The 19416-nt window shown below is 37.8% G+C and overlaps 1 protein-coding gene across 1 annotated transcript in view; it reads left to right on the top strand.

Moving 5' to 3' along the window:
• Positions 1–264: 264 nt before the first annotated feature.
• The window catches only part of SLC30A8 (solute carrier family 30 member 8), a 30445-nt gene continuing 11293 nt past the window's right edge, over positions 265–19416 (top strand). The window contains exons 1-4 of the mRNA XM_037526962.1: positions 265–335; positions 8834–9033; positions 14020–14166; positions 17872–18025. Of these exons, the coding sequence (XP_037382859.1) occupies positions 265–335; positions 8834–9033; positions 14020–14166; positions 17872–18025 (572 nt within the window). The remainder of the gene's footprint in view (positions 336–8833; positions 9034–14019; positions 14167–17871; positions 18026–19416) is intronic.

The raw sequence follows: 19416 nt of genomic DNA, 5'->3' as shown, positions 1-19416 counted from the left end.
CCTAGGAAAGGAGTTTCTGTGGGTGAGAAAATGAGGCCAAATGATATTCCAAGGAGGCTATAATTTGAGCAGAATGTTGATGTAGGAGGCTTGTTTTAAGTCCAGGAAGCCTTTTTATTTTTTCTTTGAAAAATGTGTGGATAATTGCAGTGTTGCTTTGCTTTCAAAACTGGACAGTGAGTTGATTAGTAGCTGCAGCAGCAACAAACAACAAATAAACAAACAGCAGCATCAATAGCAGCAAAAGGTCTTATTGTGGCCAGCATGGAGTTTCTTGAAAGAACTTATCTTGTGAATGAGAAAGCCACCAAGATGTATGCCTGCACCCTGGACAGGTAACAGACATTCATTTCTGCTTCCCATTTTCTGTCTGGAATATTCCATAAGCCCCCAACTGCTTTAAAGCTGGAAACTTTTAAATTGCAACTTGGGGGAATTTTGTAAAATTTTATAAACTGTTAATTGACTTGTATAATTCATATCTAGAATATACAGCACTCTCTACAGTAGATTTGATTCCTTAACTATCCTAAGTACATGAAGGACACATTTTATTAATATACTTTTCACGTGTAGTTTTGCTTCCAGAAAATGGATATATACAATGTAATGTACTTACACATTTTCCTCAATTATTTCCATTCTTAAGGTAGATAGTAAATTTTGTTACTTAGAAAAAATTAAAGCTTGTCAACAATGTGACAAAATTGTGATTATATTGTTCTTTAAAATGCTCTTTTCTTCATCATAAGATGCCTTTTCAAATATGCACACCTGTAATAAATATAGTTGAGTTTAATGTTCCACATAGTCTGGTTACTTTTAATATTTACCACAGTGCCATATACAATATATTCACTCTTATTCCCTTATGTAATAGCTATTTATTGAAAACACCTGGATATATAGTAGAGAAGAAAACAGTCCTAGTCCCAGATCTTTGTCTTCTTGAAAGACTTTGAGTCTAATGTAGAATACATATGAGAAAGAGGGATTACAAAATAGTGTGTGTCATTCTAAGGCATTCAATGAGAGTATTTCAAGAGAACCTAGCTCTCAGGGAGTCAGAGAAAGCTTTCAGAAGTGATACAGAACTGAAAAAAATAAAAAAAAGGACCTTGAACAAGTTTAGGGAAATCCAACATAGGAAGTAGGGTTAGGGAAAGTTCCAGACTGAGATAATTGCCTGATAAAGTCAGTCTTGTAAGAATCAGAGTTTGGTGTGTTTGAGGAATTCACTCCCACTGGGTAGCAAAGGGAACACACTCAACACATCTAGATGAATGAATGAAAGTCTGAGATTAATTTATGTTAGGAGCAGAATTTCAGAGATCCTTAAATTTTAATAATACATGTAGAGTTTTGTTTGTTTCATGAAACCAAATTATATTCTAAAGAAAATGACATTGTGTTTGATAGCATCAAATGCTGGAGCAATGGCAAGGAAAGTTTTTCTTAGGATATTTATAACTTTGCTTAAATAATGTATGATAAAGAATCTAGCACATCTGTTGTTTCACATTATAAAGGATGATTTCTTCTTAGAAAATATTATTAGATGTGATTTATTAAGGTTATAAGCAACAAAGCGTCATGTTCACACAGGTAGAGATTTTGGACAGCAATTGTTAACCCTATGACACTGTTACTGAAATGACAGAATTTCCCTCCTCATTAAAATAGGCCATTAGCACTCTGTTTGTGCAAATAAAGCCAAACATTTATGGTTATAGGGTTTCATTTAACTCATAAGTGGGTGTGGTGTTCCGTGATTAAAAAACAAAACAAAACTGTCAAACTCACTTTTATTTTCTTTTCAAATAATAAAAAAATAAGCCAGGGAGAGAATTATTTTAATCCTGGTTCTTAAGTATTCTTAACTAATAAAGGGAAGCACAATAAAATGGAAAATTCATAGAAATCTACTAACTACCTACAACTAAACTAAATAAAGAAGAAATAGAAAATCTAAGTGGACTTAGCAGTAAGTGAAGAGATAGAATTAGTACTCAGAAAACTTCATACAAAGAATATCCAAACCCAAGATGTCATCCCTGGTGATTTCTAGCAAACATGAGACCAATATTCCACTGACAGCAAAAGAAGGCATCAGAGGAAAACAGAACTATAGAACTGTATCTGTTATGAATATAGATTCAAAAATCCTAGAAAAAATACAGCAACATAAAAAAGAATTTTTAACAAGAGTCAAGTTAGATTTATCCCAGTAATACATGCTTGATTTAACATCTGAAGTGACAATCAAAGAATACACATCATTAATAAGATAAAGGAAAAACCAATTTGCGATCATGTTATTAGATGCAGAAAAAGCACTTGAGAAAATTCATTATAATATATTATAAATTCATTATAATCCCCAGATGAAGGATAGAAGGGGATTTCTTCAACCTGATAAAGGGCACCTATAGAAAACCTGCAGCTAAAAGTCTGAAACATTTTTTTCCTAAGTTCAGGAACAAAACAACGATGTCCATTGTAGCCATTTCTATTAGACATTTTATTATGTGTTCTAACCTGGACACTCAGGAGAGACAAAAGACAAATAAAAGGTATCAGATTGGAAAGACAGAACTAAAATCCTCAGTGTTTGTAGATGATAGCAAATTGTATATAAAAAAATCCTACATAATCCACTAAAATTCTTTTAAAATGGGTAATCAAATTCGCTAAGTTCATAGGTAACAATAACAATAGATGAATAACAATAGTGTCACTATGTAGGAACAATGAACAATTCTAAAAATAAAATTAAGAAAACAACTTCATTAACAAATGCATGAAAAAGAATAAAACAATTGGAAATAGATTTAAGAACTGAAGTGCAAAATTGTACACTGAAAATTATAAAACATTGAAGTTAAAGAAGATTTAGATAATTGAAAAGATAGCCCAAGTTTGTGGATTAGAAGTTTAATATGAAGATGGAAATACTCCCCAAACTAAAGTAGGGCTTTTAAGTAATGTAAGTAATGTGATTACTAAAAAAAATCCCAGCTGCCAGTTTTGAAAAAGTTGGCAAGCTAATCCCACAATTCATATGAAAGAAAAAATACCCAGAAAAGGTAAACACTTGACAAAGAACAAATTTGGAGCTCTTACAATGCCTGATTTCAAAAGTTACATGACAGCAAAATACTGGCATGAAGATAGTTGTACAAACCAGAGGAAAAGAATTGAGAATGTAGAAATAAATCCTTATATGAATTGTCATTTTTTTCAATAAGAGTAATTAAATAAGACAATTCACTAGTGTGTGGCAGGGAGATAATATTTTCAATGAATGTTGTCAGCACAACTAAATATTTTAGATTTAGATGTAGAAGAATGAATTTGGATAACTTTTTCACACTATACCAAAAAAAAAAAAAATCACTCAAAATGGATCATAGACCTAAATGTAAGAGCTAAAACTAGAGAAACTTTAAAAGAAACATAGGCTTAAATCTTTGTGACTGTGTTTTAAGTCATAGTTTTTTGATGTGACACCAAAAGCTTAGATGATAAAGTAAAAAATAGAGCACCAAAATTAAAATCTTTTGTTTTGCAAACAATACTATTGCAATAATGAAAAGAGAGAAATTAAATTGGGAAAAATATTTGCAAATTATTTATCAGATAGTGGATGTATATCAGAATATATAAAGGACAATTACAACTCAATAGAAAGATAAATCAACCAATTAAAAATGGATGAAGGATTTGTATAGATATTTCTCTGAGAAAATATACAAATGTGTAATAAATGCATGATGGGTATTCAACATATTAACCATTAAATTAAGGAAATGAAATCAAAACTACAATGAGATACCATTTCCTACCCACACTAATGATTGTAATAAACACACACACACACACACATTGCAGAGGATATAGGGAAATGGGAACTCTTACACATTTTGTGTGAAACAGTAAATGCTTTGAAAAACACTCTGGCAACTGCACAAAATATTAAAACAGAGTCTCAGGGATTACATTGTTAGGGAATGAATAGCAGTGAAGACATCTAAAAACTTTGTCTAAAACTTTTCAAGCAGTATTTTTCACAATAACTTTCCCTAAAAGGAAAACTACATATATCTCCATCAATTGATTACCAGATAAATAAGATATTGTGATAGAACAAAATATTACTTGGAAATCAAAAGCAATGAAGAACTGGCATACTGATATTTGTAAACATTATACTAATTTGAAAGATTTCATTCACAAAAACCACACCTTGTAGGATTCATTTAGATGAAATGTCCAGAATAGCCACATTTGTGGAAAACAAAAGTAGATTAGTGATTGCCTGGGGTAGAGTTGCATGTAAGGAGATCGGGGACTCATTGTTGATGGGTAGAAGATTCCTTTTGGGGGTGATGTAATGTCGTAGATTAGATTATGATGATGGTTTCACAACTCTGCAATATGCAAAAACCCATTAAATCATACACATCAAATGGGTCATTTGTGTGGTACATGAATTACATCTTAATAAAAACTTTTAAAATGGGGTAAGGTGGGGAATTGGATATCTGGCCCTGGATAAGAAATTAGATCTGAGTCTGTAAACATTTCTATTTCCACTCCCTCTAACCCTGATTCCATCCTTCTACACTCTAGCCTTTGTGAACACAAAGTGATCATTTTAGAAATGTGAACTACGTAACATTATTTCCTGGGTCAAAACTTTCTAACCTCCCCCTTCAGACTTGGAAGAAAATTAAACCCTTACAATGGGCTACAGAGTTCTGCACGACCTGACATCCACCTGCTGATTTGACTCCATTCTCAGTTTATTCATGCCAAAGCGGCCACCTATGTTGCTCCCTTTCTGTTCAAGACAAGCTCTTGAACCAGACAAGCTCTTCTTTTTAAAAAGATTTATTTATTTATGCATACAAGAACTGGGGTACAGGCCAGAGGTGTGGAGGGTAAGAGGATTCACCAGAGACAGGGTGGGGAACAGAACAGCCAGACTGACCAAAATACACTGCTGAGGGGAGCAGCAGGTGAGTCAGGAGAGGTCTGTGGCACTATGTGGGTAGCTCCCTGGCCTGGGATTGAACTCATGCTGCAGTGGCTGCTGACAGCTTCATAGGCTGTGTCTTAACCCCTTGCGCCACCAGGGAGGCCCCCAGACAAGGTCTTGAACCAGACAAGCTCTTTCTTGCCTGTGGACTTTTTTTTTTTTTTAGAGAGATTTATTTATTTATTTATACAAGCACTGGGTACAGTCAGAAGCGCCAGAGGGTGAGAGAATTCACCAGAGCCAGAGTGGGGGAACAGAACATTGTCTGTGGACTTTTGTACCACCAACACCTGTTTGCGATGCTTCTTCTTCATGGAGTCTGCTCCAGGTTATTCTTTAACTAGTTGCTGAGATACCACCCTGGAGAGGTTCCTTCCCTTATCAACTCTATTTAAAGTAGCTTCACCTTCTCTCTCTCTCTCTCTTTCTCTTTCTCTCTCATAATATGTCTATTATACTACATAGGTGATGCATGCATAATGTGCCTATTATACTGCACAACCTCAGGCTTTCTGTTTGTCTCAATCTTCTATGCAATAAATCTTTTGTCTCAAAGACTATGGTATCATTTGCAGATCTGATACCTGCAATATATGTTTGTTGAATCAATGGATGAATACATAAATTGTTGGAAATGCATGGTGGGAACTAAAATTTGATCTCTACTATTCCACAGCAATAATGATTCAGGGTTAGGCAATATGATGTGAAATTACAAAAACAAAGTGATTTTATATAGCCAATGTGTTAAATAAGAGGGTGAAAAATATTACCAGCTCCATTTTGCAAACACGGAAGTGAGAGGTTTGAAATCTACCTGCTAACAAAAATAAAATACAAAAAAGAAGTAAAATACAAAATAGAAGAAGTTCACAAACTAAAACTCCATGTCTTAATTCTTATTTTAAGAAATGAACTTAAAGGCTATTGGCATTAATTTTTCTACCATTTCCCTATTTCTTCTCTTTTTTCTCTTTCATGCTACAATAAATTTCTTTGCTCTGGTCTACTTTCTTACTCTTCAAATATTTTTGCTATGTTTGAATGTTTGGGAATCTATGGTGATTATTCATTGACAACTGATTCATATTTCATTTTTTGATACATCACAGCATTTTCTTTTCAGAATCTACCTTTTAAAATTCTTCTTACAAAGCACACTATATTTTAGATCACAAGCTTATTCTGCATCTAGAGGTACTTAGACAGGTTTGCTCTAATGAGAAGATAGAGAATGTATTCAATATTTCAAGGTCTTTTGGACTCTTCTTGGAGCCCAGTAAGACTGTAGGTTCTTGGTTCCCTGCATGAAGCACATACATATAAATACATCTCCACATGACACGACACTATGAAGCCCACTTTTGCACTTCTGACTCTATGCCATAAGGAGCAACCTCAGTTCAAAGTATATGTATACATATACTTTAGATAAAGTATACATACACTTTAGATATAGATATGGATATAGATCTAGATATACTGGTTAATCTTAGAGTCCAAGACAGAGAAGCAATATTTAAAAGTAAATTTACTCTCCTTGCTTATTGCCAAATAGCTTATTCTAACAAAGAAGGTCATTGGAAATGGTTCAAAATCCTGAGTTTATTAACATCATGGTACAAATACCCCAAAGGCAATTTGGCAAGATACCTCAAAATTCTTAAACATGTAGATATACTTTGACCTAGTAATTTTCCGTTTAGGACTACATATTAAGTAGATAATATATTGAACAAAGACTAACTATAAGGAGATAAATCATAGCAGTGTTTAGGTATTTAAGAACAAATAATTGGGAAAGAATGAATTGTCCAGTAATAGGAAATCAGTTTATTAAGTTATGACATATCTGTATTGACTATGTTGAATAAATGCTCCCTGTATGTCAAAAGTAATGAAATAGGAGATTCAATAAACAGAAAAAGTTAACAAACTACATAGCTAAGTCTCAGTTCCCAAAGTTGTATCTTTGGTAAAGTCCTGATGCTGTCATTTCAGCCACAATCCATTCCAGGCCTTTCCTTCTGAGCTATGCAGTAGCCTCTTCCTCACTTTAGGAGTCAGCACGGTGGGTTTAGCCAATCTTCTGATTGAAACAAGGTCTAATCTACTTAGCCCATTCATATCCCTGAGACTACAGAGGGTAGCTCCCACTGACCAAATCAGTGTGCTCCCCAAGGAACCTTGTTTATCATGAGGGTATAGAGACACTCTCTCTTCCTGCTTAAGAAAAAGCAATATCTAAACCTGATTATATCAGGCAACCAATTCACTGCCATGAGGAAACCAGTCTGAGGTTGAGGCATACTGAGAACCTCGAAGCAACAGATCTGAAGCTCTGATAAATCAGCCTGAAGACTGATACCTCTACAAACTGTCAGTTACAGAACAAATATCGGGTTGTCAGAAAAGCCATGACATATTTTTTCTGTGTTTTTCAAGCAAAAATGCATTATGGCTTTTTTGACAGCCCAATAATCCTACCAGTAACATTCCATTATTAATTCATCAAGCATGAGGTTTTTTTTTTTTATTTGCAATAGAAAGACCCCCGCCCAAATTCTAACTGGTATCCTTATATTGTGAAATGAGACAATAAAATATCAATGAAAGATGTCACGGCAGGTAAGTTTACAAGTGGTTTTCTCCTTTTTTATACTTTTCTGTAATGCTAGGTTTTCTATAAGAAATATGTTATTTTATTCAGAAAACCCAAAGATAATGATAATTAGAGTCATATTAATAATCATCATGTAAGCCAAAGCCATCCATCTTTCATTCTGGCTGCTGATGAGACAGATGAAATAACTCTTCTGGTGAAAGCTAATTCATTTCCTTTTATACCTTTCAAAGCCATGAGTGCAAAGTACCTAATTCTAAGAATCTAATTAATGCCTTCTTTACTGCTTATTTAAAAATAAAAAATCTGATTAGTTCAGGATTGTGGGCTTTGACATTTGCATCAGGAAAGCGTGGTGTTGGGTATACCGACTGATGTTCAGGCAGGGAGACAGTACTCACATAAAGGAAAAACCTTTAGGTTTGACATCCCAGCTTAGTTATTTTTTTAGCTATTTGACCTCAGGGAATAACTTATCACTGGGACTTTTGACTACTTCAGCTGAGAAACTATGAGGCTGGACTAAATGTTATCTATAATCTTTCCACCTGTGACATTCCATAATCTTATAAATCTTTCTCTATAATCCTTTGTATTTCAGCAGAACTGATCTTCACGCTCTGCTCTAGGAAGTATAAGTTTCAACTCATAATTTTGCATGATTGCTAGAGATAATCTGCCAAGCTGTGCTAGGAAGATTTCTGTGGGTCTGTACTGACTTAGCAAGAAAAAGCACTATGATCTATTAATAATGTTGTGTGCAATAAGAAGTAACCAGACTGGCACATATAAACATATCTAACACTCCCCTCCCCTTTTAATCTGTAGCACAAAAAGATTTGTCCAAAATCTTTTCTAAGTGAAACATTAGGGAAGGAAAGTGTATGTGTCTCCTCTCCCTTTTTCTTTGATAGCTCTCCAGTCACTGGTGCTATAGACTGAATAAGAACTTGACGGAATACAAGCAAAACTTTGGGGAGCTGAGAATCCAGAAAGAAATTTCATGCTTGTTCCTTACACTTGTTATTTCTGTGGAAGGAGCTGTGAATAATAACTTCCTAGCTAGTTAGCAAACGTCCCAATAGTGGTTTCTAGAATGGGTAGGGCTGCCACTGCGGTGTGTGTTTGCAGCCAGGTTCACTTCTTGCTTCTGTCAAACTCATCTGTAGTGTAGAACTCCAGCAGAAACCCTCCAGTAAAGATCAATGTCCTGGAGAGATGCCAGAGGAGCTGGAGTCAGGAGCCATCTATCACTGCCATCGCGACTCCAAGGCCACGGACAGGAGGGCCAACGAGCAAAACCGCGCCAAGTGGAAGCTCTGCGCAGCCTCCGCGGTGTGCTTCGTGTTCATGGTCGCGGAGGTCGTGGGTGAGTCTCAAGAAACTTCTCTGACTGAACAATTGACAAAACCTTGCATCATCACAGAAACATTGCTTAGGTTCTTCTTTGAAAGTAAGATTTAATATTTTCTGTAAGAATAAAATAAAACCACGGTCATTGTAGATAAGTTTGAAAATGGAAGCAAAATAAAATTATTAGTCACTAGCACACATTTGAGTCATCACCTCCAATGACATCATGAAGTATTGTTGGACACTTTTTATTTCTCTTCATCTCTCACAGTTTGTTTTTTTTTTGCAACATGCTTAATGCTATTGGCCATACCATCAAATAGATTTCAGAAACTTTTTAAAAATTTACTTATTTTATGCATATAAGGACTGGGGTACAGGCCAGAGGTGTGGGAGGTGAAAGGATTCACCAGAGACAGAGTGGGGAGCAGAACAGGCAGATAGACTGAAATGCTTTCTGTCAGCAATAATATATTTAATTAATGTAAATTTATATGTTACGATAGCTGCTGTTCTTTCCTCATTATTCTTCATTTAACTGGAGAAAGGCAAGGCTATTCTTTCCTATTTACCATTGTAATTAAGCATGAGAATCATTTTGTCCAGTTCTATCAAAAATATAATTTTGATTTTATTAGAATATAATTTAATTTGGGAACACAAAGGTCTTTAAAATACTCAGTTCTTCCCCCACACCCACCCTACGAATATGGTATCTCTCCTTTTAACAAAATAGTCTACATCTCTCATTTCAAAGTTTTGGTATATTAGTTTATGTATTTGTTTTAATACAGACAGAGCCATTTATTATTATCATTAAAAAAATTTAAATCTGGTACTTTTTCTTACATTGTTCTTGTTAATTTTGGGACACTATATAATTTTTCCCCTCAGCTGTGGTCATTGCAGTTCTTCCACCACAAAAGCACCATAGTCCATCACCATATTCCCTGTGCCCTTCCCTGACCCTCTCCCACATTTCACCCCTCCCAACCCCACTTCTCCTCCTTCCCCCTCCTGCTTACCTCATATCTAAGGTCAGCTTTCAAGATTTATCTCTGTCGGTTCCTCAAAACACTAGAAATGGATCTGCCATATGACCCTACTATTCTCCTTCTAGAAATCGACCCAAAGAACACAAAATACACTAATTTGAAAGGAAACCTGCAACTCTGTTTATTGCAGTATTATTTACAATAGCTCCCAATGTTACCCATTACAATGTTACCAATATTTTGACTTCATTTTCTATTTATTGCCCCCAAAGAGGGCTAAAATTAAAATAATCTGAGTCTAGAAAAAAACAGAATATGCTAAGCTATTTTTATTGTTATTATTATTACTTTGACAGCTATTAATCAAATTAATTTGTTTCTTCAAGCTATAGACTCTAGAAGCCTATATATCAGATTTTCATAGCTTTTACAAACTAGAGAAGTACTTAAATTTATCCTTTCCAAGGCAAATTCAGTGCTGGTAATTTGATGGTTATTACTAGATGGTTATTACCATCTAGTCAAAGCTTTAAAAAATAAGTGATATCACATAATTTCTAGGGCCAGGGTAAGTCATTTTGCTTTTCAAATGATATAGTCTTAGAAGTGAAATGGGAAACTATTCACTTTGATTGAGCAAATCAAACTCTTTTACTTCTCATTCCTAATAATTATTGCCTATGAGTTCTAAAGGTGGTATTGTCAGTAATGGAATTAGGTGGCTATTGACAGATAATCACTTGGGATTTTAACTTCTTTGGTAGCGAACTGATTTTCCTAAAACATTACTCTCGTCATGTTAATTTTGTCTTCAAAATTCTTCAATAGCTCCCCTTTGCCTAATTCACAACATTTCCCCCATCATGGCAAGCAGAGGACATTTTACTGAGCTTTGGGGTAAGCTGACAAGGATGCTAATAATAGGAAGAGACTGGTCAGGGTCTTCCTCTGTGATTGGTCCTGTAGGTTGCCCCAAGTGAGTAGAGATTAATATATTGAGAAGCTCTGGATTCCTGGACAAAATGAAAAATTCTTATTTTGGCTTTCCAGTCATGCTACCATCTGGCCACTAGATATGCTTGAATTTTTTTTTTTTTTTTTACTACTTCCCTACAAGACTCCTTTGTTTTAGCTGTGTATTCATTCTACGCAAAACAATCATTGTACCTTAAAGTACCTACACTTGACACGAATATGCGACCCTGGTCCACTGGCTCCTGGGCTTTCCTATTGTCATTTTTGCCCCACAGGCACCAAGTAGAGTTGTTTCCAGGACTCAGTTCTTCACACACCATCCTACTTGTTACAAATGCATTGTGCTTTAGACCTTGCCAAGTAATTCAGAAATACAACTGCTACTGCCTTCCTTCATGCCTGGAATGCAATCTCCTTTGCCATTACTGCGAAGTAAAGCTATTTGTGTCTTAGCCTCCAGCTTCTCCTGCTTTCAAGTTGCCTCCATAATACTGGCAAAGACCTCACCCTTCATACTGATCTGAACATGTCACAACCTTGCCTCTAAATCATCAAGATTCCCTACACTCATAGGATAACACTCTAATTCTTTAGCGTGGCGTGCAAGAGTCTGCTCCACCCACCCATCTAACCTCATTCCTATTATTCCTCCAAACATTCCATACCTCCTGCTCTTCCACCAAGGAGCTATGGTCTTTCATTTCTCTTTTTTTGTTCCTGCTTATATCTTTTCTTGGAAAAAAGTAAAACTGTTATAGAGCAACCCCGATATTAAACAGGTTCCTGGCTGTGGGTCCTCACCCGTGCGCTTTAAAGGGACTTATGAGTACTCTACTACAGACACACACAAAAAGGTTAATAAAAGGTTTATTTACAAGAGGAAAGGTAATAAGGAAAATGTACAACTCAGGGAGAAAATAGGGAAATAAAGTCTTTAATGCGTCCTACCCGATCCGACGACCTGGAAACCCAAAGTCACTCTCAGAGCTGCCCGGACGCTGCGAGCTGGTGGAGAGCCCAAAAATGGGTCCCCCAAAGCCCACGTGTCTGCCTTTTCTATCCACCTGGCTGCTGAACCCCACCCTCAGGTCCCAGCCACCTTCCCTTTGGTGGTGATGAGATTTGGAGTTCCCAGTGTCTTTGGCTTTGACCTGGGGTGGGGGTGGAGTCCACAAAGCATATATGGAAATAGCTTTGGGACATCCTTTTCCCCCTAACAAAACCACTTCACTCTAATTAGTTTTTACCCTCTCTTCGGTAAGAGTTCTTCAATGCTCCCCCTGAGAATGACTTTCTGATCCCCTAACCTGTGTTGCATCTCTTTGTTGCCATGGACATTAGACAATGAGACCATTGAAGAGAGGTACTGTGATCTATTTAACTTTGTTTATCTTTGTTTACTCTGTCCTGGTGCTGTTCACAGTAAGGGCACAGTAAATACTGACTAGATGATTGAATTAATTGTCAATAGTACCCCATGTTCTTAGAAGCAAATGCATGTTCAGGTGCCAACTGCTTCTGGCAAATAGTTTGCTCCATGGGATTCGGCATGATTGCCCATAGTGTTCTGGACTGATCTCGTAAGCAGCTCTGATGGTTGCGATATGGTTCTCGGTTCCCAGGCTCCATATTAACATGCTTCCTACGAAGCCAGCCCCTTTGTCTTTCTCAGTTTCCTCCTGACTCAGCTGAGCTTGCTGAAGAAATTCTGTAAGGTTTTATTTCCTTGATTTAAGCTACAGTTTTAGCCCAACTCATAGAATCATCACCATCATTTACTGCTGAGGTTGTGAGCACTGCTTATCTGCATGTAGTCATTCTCTGGGCAAGAAATAATGCATTATTAACACAGCTTTATTATCAGACCCAAGTTTGGCAGTTAGAGGAACATTAGAGGATAATTGGAAGGACAGCTGATTTGTTAGCAAAATGTTGCTTTTTGGCTAATGAATCATTCCGATTTTTGCACTGACAGCTCAGTAACAAGCTCGAGGACTACTTTGCTTCAGACCATTAAACTTTGACAAACCGGTTATTAACTACAGCTAGAGCCAGCAGTCTGTGGGGATTATTGCAATTATGAGACATATATGTAATTTTTTTTAATCATTAGTCAAGACAAGGTGAGTCTGATGATGGAGGGCTGATGACTGACAGTCTCCTTTGCTTTGTAGTACACAAGGCAATAAACCGTTGCTGGGAGGACCAATCAGTCAGATAGCTCTTGCTGAGAAGATGTAGTAAGAGCAATAAAGGTTATTTCTCCCGAACAACAAACCGTGTACGGGAAGAAAAACAAGGTTTTCCTTTGGTTTCTATTTTGCAGACTAGAGGTGTTTTCTCAAAGGAGAACCAGATGGGAGCAAGGGGACCAAAAAAATGGTGAAAAATACTAAGATGGAACTGGCATGACTTGAGTTCTCATCCTAGGTGGCACTGGATTAGTGCATGCAATAATCCCTTTGGAAGGCACCTCCCCTGGCCTTGCTGTGCCCCACTATTCATAACAGAGATCTCATGCTCAGGAGGATCCTAGAAATGAGCAGAGCAGATGGAAGTGCTAAAGAATGTGGTAAAATGGAAAGTCAAAATCAAACAGTGGACCAGATTGCCACACCTTGTTTACAGGCAAAGTCCAGGTCCTCAACCTGGCACACGGGAGTCCTAAAACCTGGCCTGTAGCTCTCCAGTCTCTTCTACTTGTTTTACCTCTTTTCAGTCCTTATGCCCCAGTTTAACCAGGATGATCTCCAAGTGTGCCCCATATTTTCTATATTTTGCTCTATATTTTGCTTCCTAAAAATGACCTGTCCCTTGAAATTCATTTTCTATATGTTTCAATGTTATCCACTATCTGGGTCTCAATTTACTGTCAAGTTGGGAAGAAGAAGTAGATTGAATCAACACTGAGACACTTTCTCTTCTACAGTTTTATGAGTCTGGGACAGCCTCATCAAGTGCATTTAGAATGTATATGACTCTAACTGCGCGCTGGATTTCCTTAACCCCCTGTAATATTCTGCACCCCCCAGGTGGGCATATTGCTGGGAGTCTTGCTGTTGTCACAGATGCTGCCCACCTCTTAATTGACCTGACAAGTTTCCTGCTCAGTCTCTTCTCCTTGTGGCTGTCTTCAAAGCGCCCTTCCAAGCAGCTGACCTTTGGATGGCACCGAGCAGGTACAACCCACCAATTGAACATTCACAGCAGAATAGAGCTGCAAAGTCAAACGAAGATTAAATATGCAAGGAACAAAGCAAAGCCTTGTTCAAAAATTCCTTAGTGGCACATCTCTGGTGCATGGGATAGAATAGACGAGATTGTGGGAAGGTGTGTGCTCAGTATTAATTCAGTGAACAGCCAGATTAGTGGTACTTCCTCTACTAGGGACAAGCACACGCACATCACTTTAACAACCATCCCAACCTGAGCATCTCAGCTTATAGTAACAGCCATGAGATTCATTAAATTGCTCTGTATCTGGGAGAGTAAATGGTTAGGTAAGCTTGTGCCAATTTGCAAAATAAACAGAGAGCCTAAGATAGTTGGCGAGATTGGAGAACTTCTCAGAGGAGTGTTGGGAATAGAATATAAGCTTGCTTGCTCACACACAGCGCTAACCATTCAGTGAATGGTTCAGCCGAACATCTTGCTCAATCAATCATCAACAACCACAAAAACAGAAGGGAATGAAATTTTACTTTTTCTCTTTTCTTAGAACTGGGTCTTTTACTGAGTCATTGCTCATCCTTGCTTGGCTATTGCTTGACCCCGATCATGATGAGGGTCTCTTTGCTGACAAATGTTTACTTTGGTTTATTTCTACCAGTGTCACACCAACGCACACATTGCAATGCCACTTCTCCTTGTGTAAATGTGAACAAATAGTCACAACTCCATGTTTTCACATTGGGTGAGAGGGCAAACAGGGGTGGCACATGCTCACATAGTCAGCCTTCAGCTAAAGGCACAACTAGACACAGACCATAACACATAGGTTGACAATTGTGGACTTGGGTTTTCAAACTTAGAAGGATAGGAAGTTTTAATTTTATACCAAACAGTTCATTTTGTGGCTGGTTTGAATCATCTTTATTTCAATGCTTAGAGAGAGAGATGAGGCAATAAACATCAGTAGAAAGAATTTGTGACAATGTGAGCTGAAGTGCTTTCAAATCTATAGTTGAAAAACATGTACCTTTGGCTGAGAGCAGCCATCATTTCACCATACAAATTTTCACACATGCTTTGCCCTTTCTGGTGCCATTGGCCAACGTAGTTTCATAAACATGGGATGTTTTATAAACATAGGGAGGGCTGAGAATTTGGAAAACTGCCTGGACTCTCTCATTCTGTTGGAACACTGCCTGTACTCTCTCATGCTGGCCATGGGAGTTTATGAGCATCGGCTTCCCAACAGGACTTGACTTTGGGGGAAATGTTCTATAATGGAGAGTATAATGTGTCAGCTGTGCACTTTAATTGTGGCTAGTGTTACTGAAAAACGGAGCTTTCTGTTTTTCTTAATTTAAATTGAAATAGTCACATGCCATTGGTGGCTCCCATCTTGGGCAGCACTGCTGTGTACACGTAGGGGAGGCTGGTTGGTTAACAACTGCTCTAATAACAGTTTTCTGAGCAGTCCTGATAGCCATTATCAGTGGCCTCTTTTTTAAGTGGTTACTTTTCAATTCTTGACTGTCTTTTGTTCTATGTTAGTGCCTACACCTGACTTTAGGGTGTGGTGTTTGGGTTTTCCCCTTCTAACTCCAGTCTTGCCATCCCTCCTAGCCACAGGTCTAGATTTGGACCTGCATACCCTGACCTGGACTCTCATGGGGAGGAAACTACAAACCCAATCTCTTTTTCTGGCTAACTGGAAATTCTTGGACCTAATCCTCTAAATATTCTGCAAAGAGAGGTTTTAAATAGCCTAGCTAGACTGATAAAAGAATAAACATTCCAAGGTGGATTTGCTGCCTATGCTATTAGTTTCCTACATATTCTATAGCAAAATGATAGAAACTTGGGGGCTTAAACAACAGAAACTTATTGTCTCTGAGTTTCAGAAGATTGAAAAACAAGTTCAAGGTAACGTTTGGTCTCTTGTGAGGTCTGTGAACACTCCCACAGTGGAAGAAATCACTTCCACAGCTCTCTCCTACCTGCTGGTGGTTAGCTGCCTGTCTTAGGCATTTCTTGACTTGCTTTCATCTTCTCCTGTTATCCTCCTGCATGCAGGTCTGATTATGGACCCATCCTACTCCATTTTTTTTTTTTTTAAGATTTATTTATTTATTTTTACAAGCATTGGGTACAATCAGAGGCGCGGGAGGGTGAGAGAATTCACCAGAGCCAGAGCGGGGAGCAGAACAGGCAGAGTGATGAAGTACTCTGCTGAGGGGAGCAGCGGGCGGCAGGAGAGGTCTGCGCGCCATGTGGGACCTTCACCCAGCGGCTGGGGATTGAACCGGCGCTGCAGAGGCCGCGGGCAGCTTCGCAACCCAGCGCTCAACTGCTGCGCCACCAGGGAGGCCCCCATCCTACTCCATTATGACTTCATTTTATCTTAAAAAAATATATTAGTTAAGACAATCCTATTTCCAAATAGGGTCATCATTGAGGCATTAAGGGTTTGAACTTCAATATATGAATTTGGGGGGCACACAGCTCAACCTATAACAGATGCCACCTGTTAGATGTACTGTTTATTATACTTACTTTACAGACAAGGAAACAGCCTCAAGCAGGTTAAGTTACTTGTCTAAAATCACATGGCCAGTAACTGGCAGACTTTATGTGTCTGAAACTGGAATTCATGGCCTAAACATCTCCCACTGTTTCCCACAGTGAAATGTGCCAGGGCTGTAAGTCAGATGATACTGTGTCACATGGACAATAATGACATATCCTAATATGTACTAGAAAATCAGTTAGCACATCAGACACACAGCCTCATTAAAAACGCTATTTAGGAAGAAGCTACGTGTGAAAAGTGAATTGGCTTTTAAGATAAATGGTATGTGGATAAAGCAAAAACTATGAAGGTTGAATGGAAATAGCTGAAGTCTGGGAAATAATAGCTACACACTGAGAACAAAACACCTTACGTAGCTCAGCTTTAAGGAAGGGAAGGTCAATACTATGGGATGTGCCATCAACCCTTGGAATCTACCAACAAAGTTAATTTCAAGATGAGAGTGAGGTATCAAGGAACTCCTAATTGAGTGAATATACTCTGCTCAATGGGCAGATTGAACACTATCTTACCTTTAAATATTAATACAAGTGTCTCCATACTGATACTGCTTTCTCTTGTTGCTCTTCAAATTTAGCTAGAGGGTTGCTATTCCTCTGAGCTTGCCTGTGTGTTTATAATATTGGATTGGCAAATGAGACCCATTTTTATCAAGCACCATTTGAAGTCTTCTTTTACTATCTTATTCCACAGAAGGTACTGATACAGGCAAGTTGCAAATGTTTTATGGTGAAATTAAGAGTTGCTAAACACATTTTACTTTGTGTCTCGTTATTTCATCTCCTAATAAGTTTCAATCATTTTAACACCTGTTTAAATTAAAATTCCAAGGAAAACAGCAAGGGGAGGCAGCAATTACTAAGCTTTAAAAATTTGCTAAAAATTAGTAATATGGAGCATAATGAACTCAGAGACTGATGTTTTGTGAATGCAACATTAAAGGTCTCATCTTAGTGCTAAAATCCATCCATACATTTGCTTTGTAAATCACTGAGTAAACCAGTTTCTAGCCTCTTTTTTTTTTTTTTCTAATCTGGGGAAGCAATATTAATGTGCTATGACTCTGGGGGGTAAAGGTGATTCATGAATTCCTTGTGTGCGGGTATCTGTGTGCTTGACTCTCTAGAGATCCTTGGTGCCCTGCTGTCCGTCCTGTGCGTTTGGGTGGTGACTGGTGTGTTGGTGTACCTGGCGTGTGAACGCCTGCTGCACCCCAATTACCAGATCCAGGCGACGGTGATGATCATCGTGTCGGGTTGCGCGGTGCTGGCCAATATCATGTAAGTCACCCCTGAAACTACCCAAGGGGCTTATCTTTAATCCTGTCTGTACAAGAGATTTGTGGACTTTTTGTTTTTAATCCTTCCACTTGTGAAGAGGCTAGCCATGTGTCAGGGTACTCAAAGGGCTCCTAAGAATGAAAATAAGGCTGGTCGTGCTAGTTTAAGCTGGGAAGAGTGTTTTAATGTCACCTTCAAATAGTTCTCATTTTGAATGTCTCCTATCTATCAGAGACAATGCTAGAAAATGATATATATTATCAAGGTTAATGTTCACAACGCGACTTTACAGATTAGCAAATTGAAGGTCAGAGAGATTATGTAAATTGACAATTAGTGTAGAACCAGGTTGTTTATCTAGATCCACCAGATCCACAGTTTAGCTGCTGGACATTCTTCTGTCATGCATCTCGATCATTCCACATGGGATGTGACCTACTCCTGCTCAATTGTTGTCTCATGAACAGATCATGAGTTCCCAGGGAACTGGCCCTGAAGGGAACTTAAACCTGTATACTTTGGTCTCCTTTCTATGTTTGACGTTTCCTTTTCAACATCCCCATAGAATGGTCATTATTTTTATATATTTTCCCAGAACCAATAACGAAAGTCATTTCCTTTAAAGCAATTTATCTTATCTTTGTATCATTGAGTGATACAAAGTCTTCCTGTGTTATTGAAAATTTCTCTTTGAGCTATTCCCACCCATTGCTCCATTCTCTTGTTCAGATGATCTGTAAACCACCTTATGAGTGATTGCGTCTTATTGGACATGTAATCATTGCCATACTGGACTTTTCTTTCCCAAATAAGCTGCTTAGCTGTCTGTGAAAGTTGAGTTTTGAAGCCAGGGCTTTGATATCTTAGGGTTGATTGGCTCCTTCCCATTTGACAGACTGATTCTGGGCAACTGTCCTTTAAAACTCTATCGTGTATCTATCTGTCTATGTACTTCTTTCTCTCTCTTACCTGTGGTAGACTGAATAATGGCTCCTCCAAGATCACCACATTCTAATCCTTGGAACTGCTGAATATATTAATATACATGAAAAATGAACTTTGCAAATACGATTAAGTCAAGGGGGACTGTTGAGATAGGGAGATTATTCTGGAGTATCTAGGTAAGTGAAATGCAACCACAAGGGTCCTAAAAAGAGAGTCATGAAGTCAACGATGAGTACAGATGCTACACTGCGGACCTTAAAGATGGAGGAGTGAGCCTGGAAGCAAGGAGACAAGGAATGTAAGTAACTTCTGGAAGATGGATAAGGTAAGGAAATAAATTCTCCCCTAAGGCCTTCAGAGAGAATGCAGTACTGCAGACACAATTTAGACTTCTGAATTCTAGAAACTTAAGAAATAAATTTATGTTGTTCGAAGCCACGAAGATT

This window comes from Talpa occidentalis, unplaced genomic scaffold (genome assembly GCF_014898055.3).
Source record: "Talpa occidentalis isolate TD23 unplaced genomic scaffold, MPIMG_talOcc4v2.1, whole genome shotgun sequence".
Classification (NCBI taxonomy): domain Eukaryota; kingdom Metazoa; phylum Chordata; class Mammalia; order Eulipotyphla; family Talpidae; genus Talpa; species Talpa occidentalis.
Note: the sequence above shows the minus strand (reverse complement) of the source record. Positions and strands in the feature narration are given on the sequence as shown.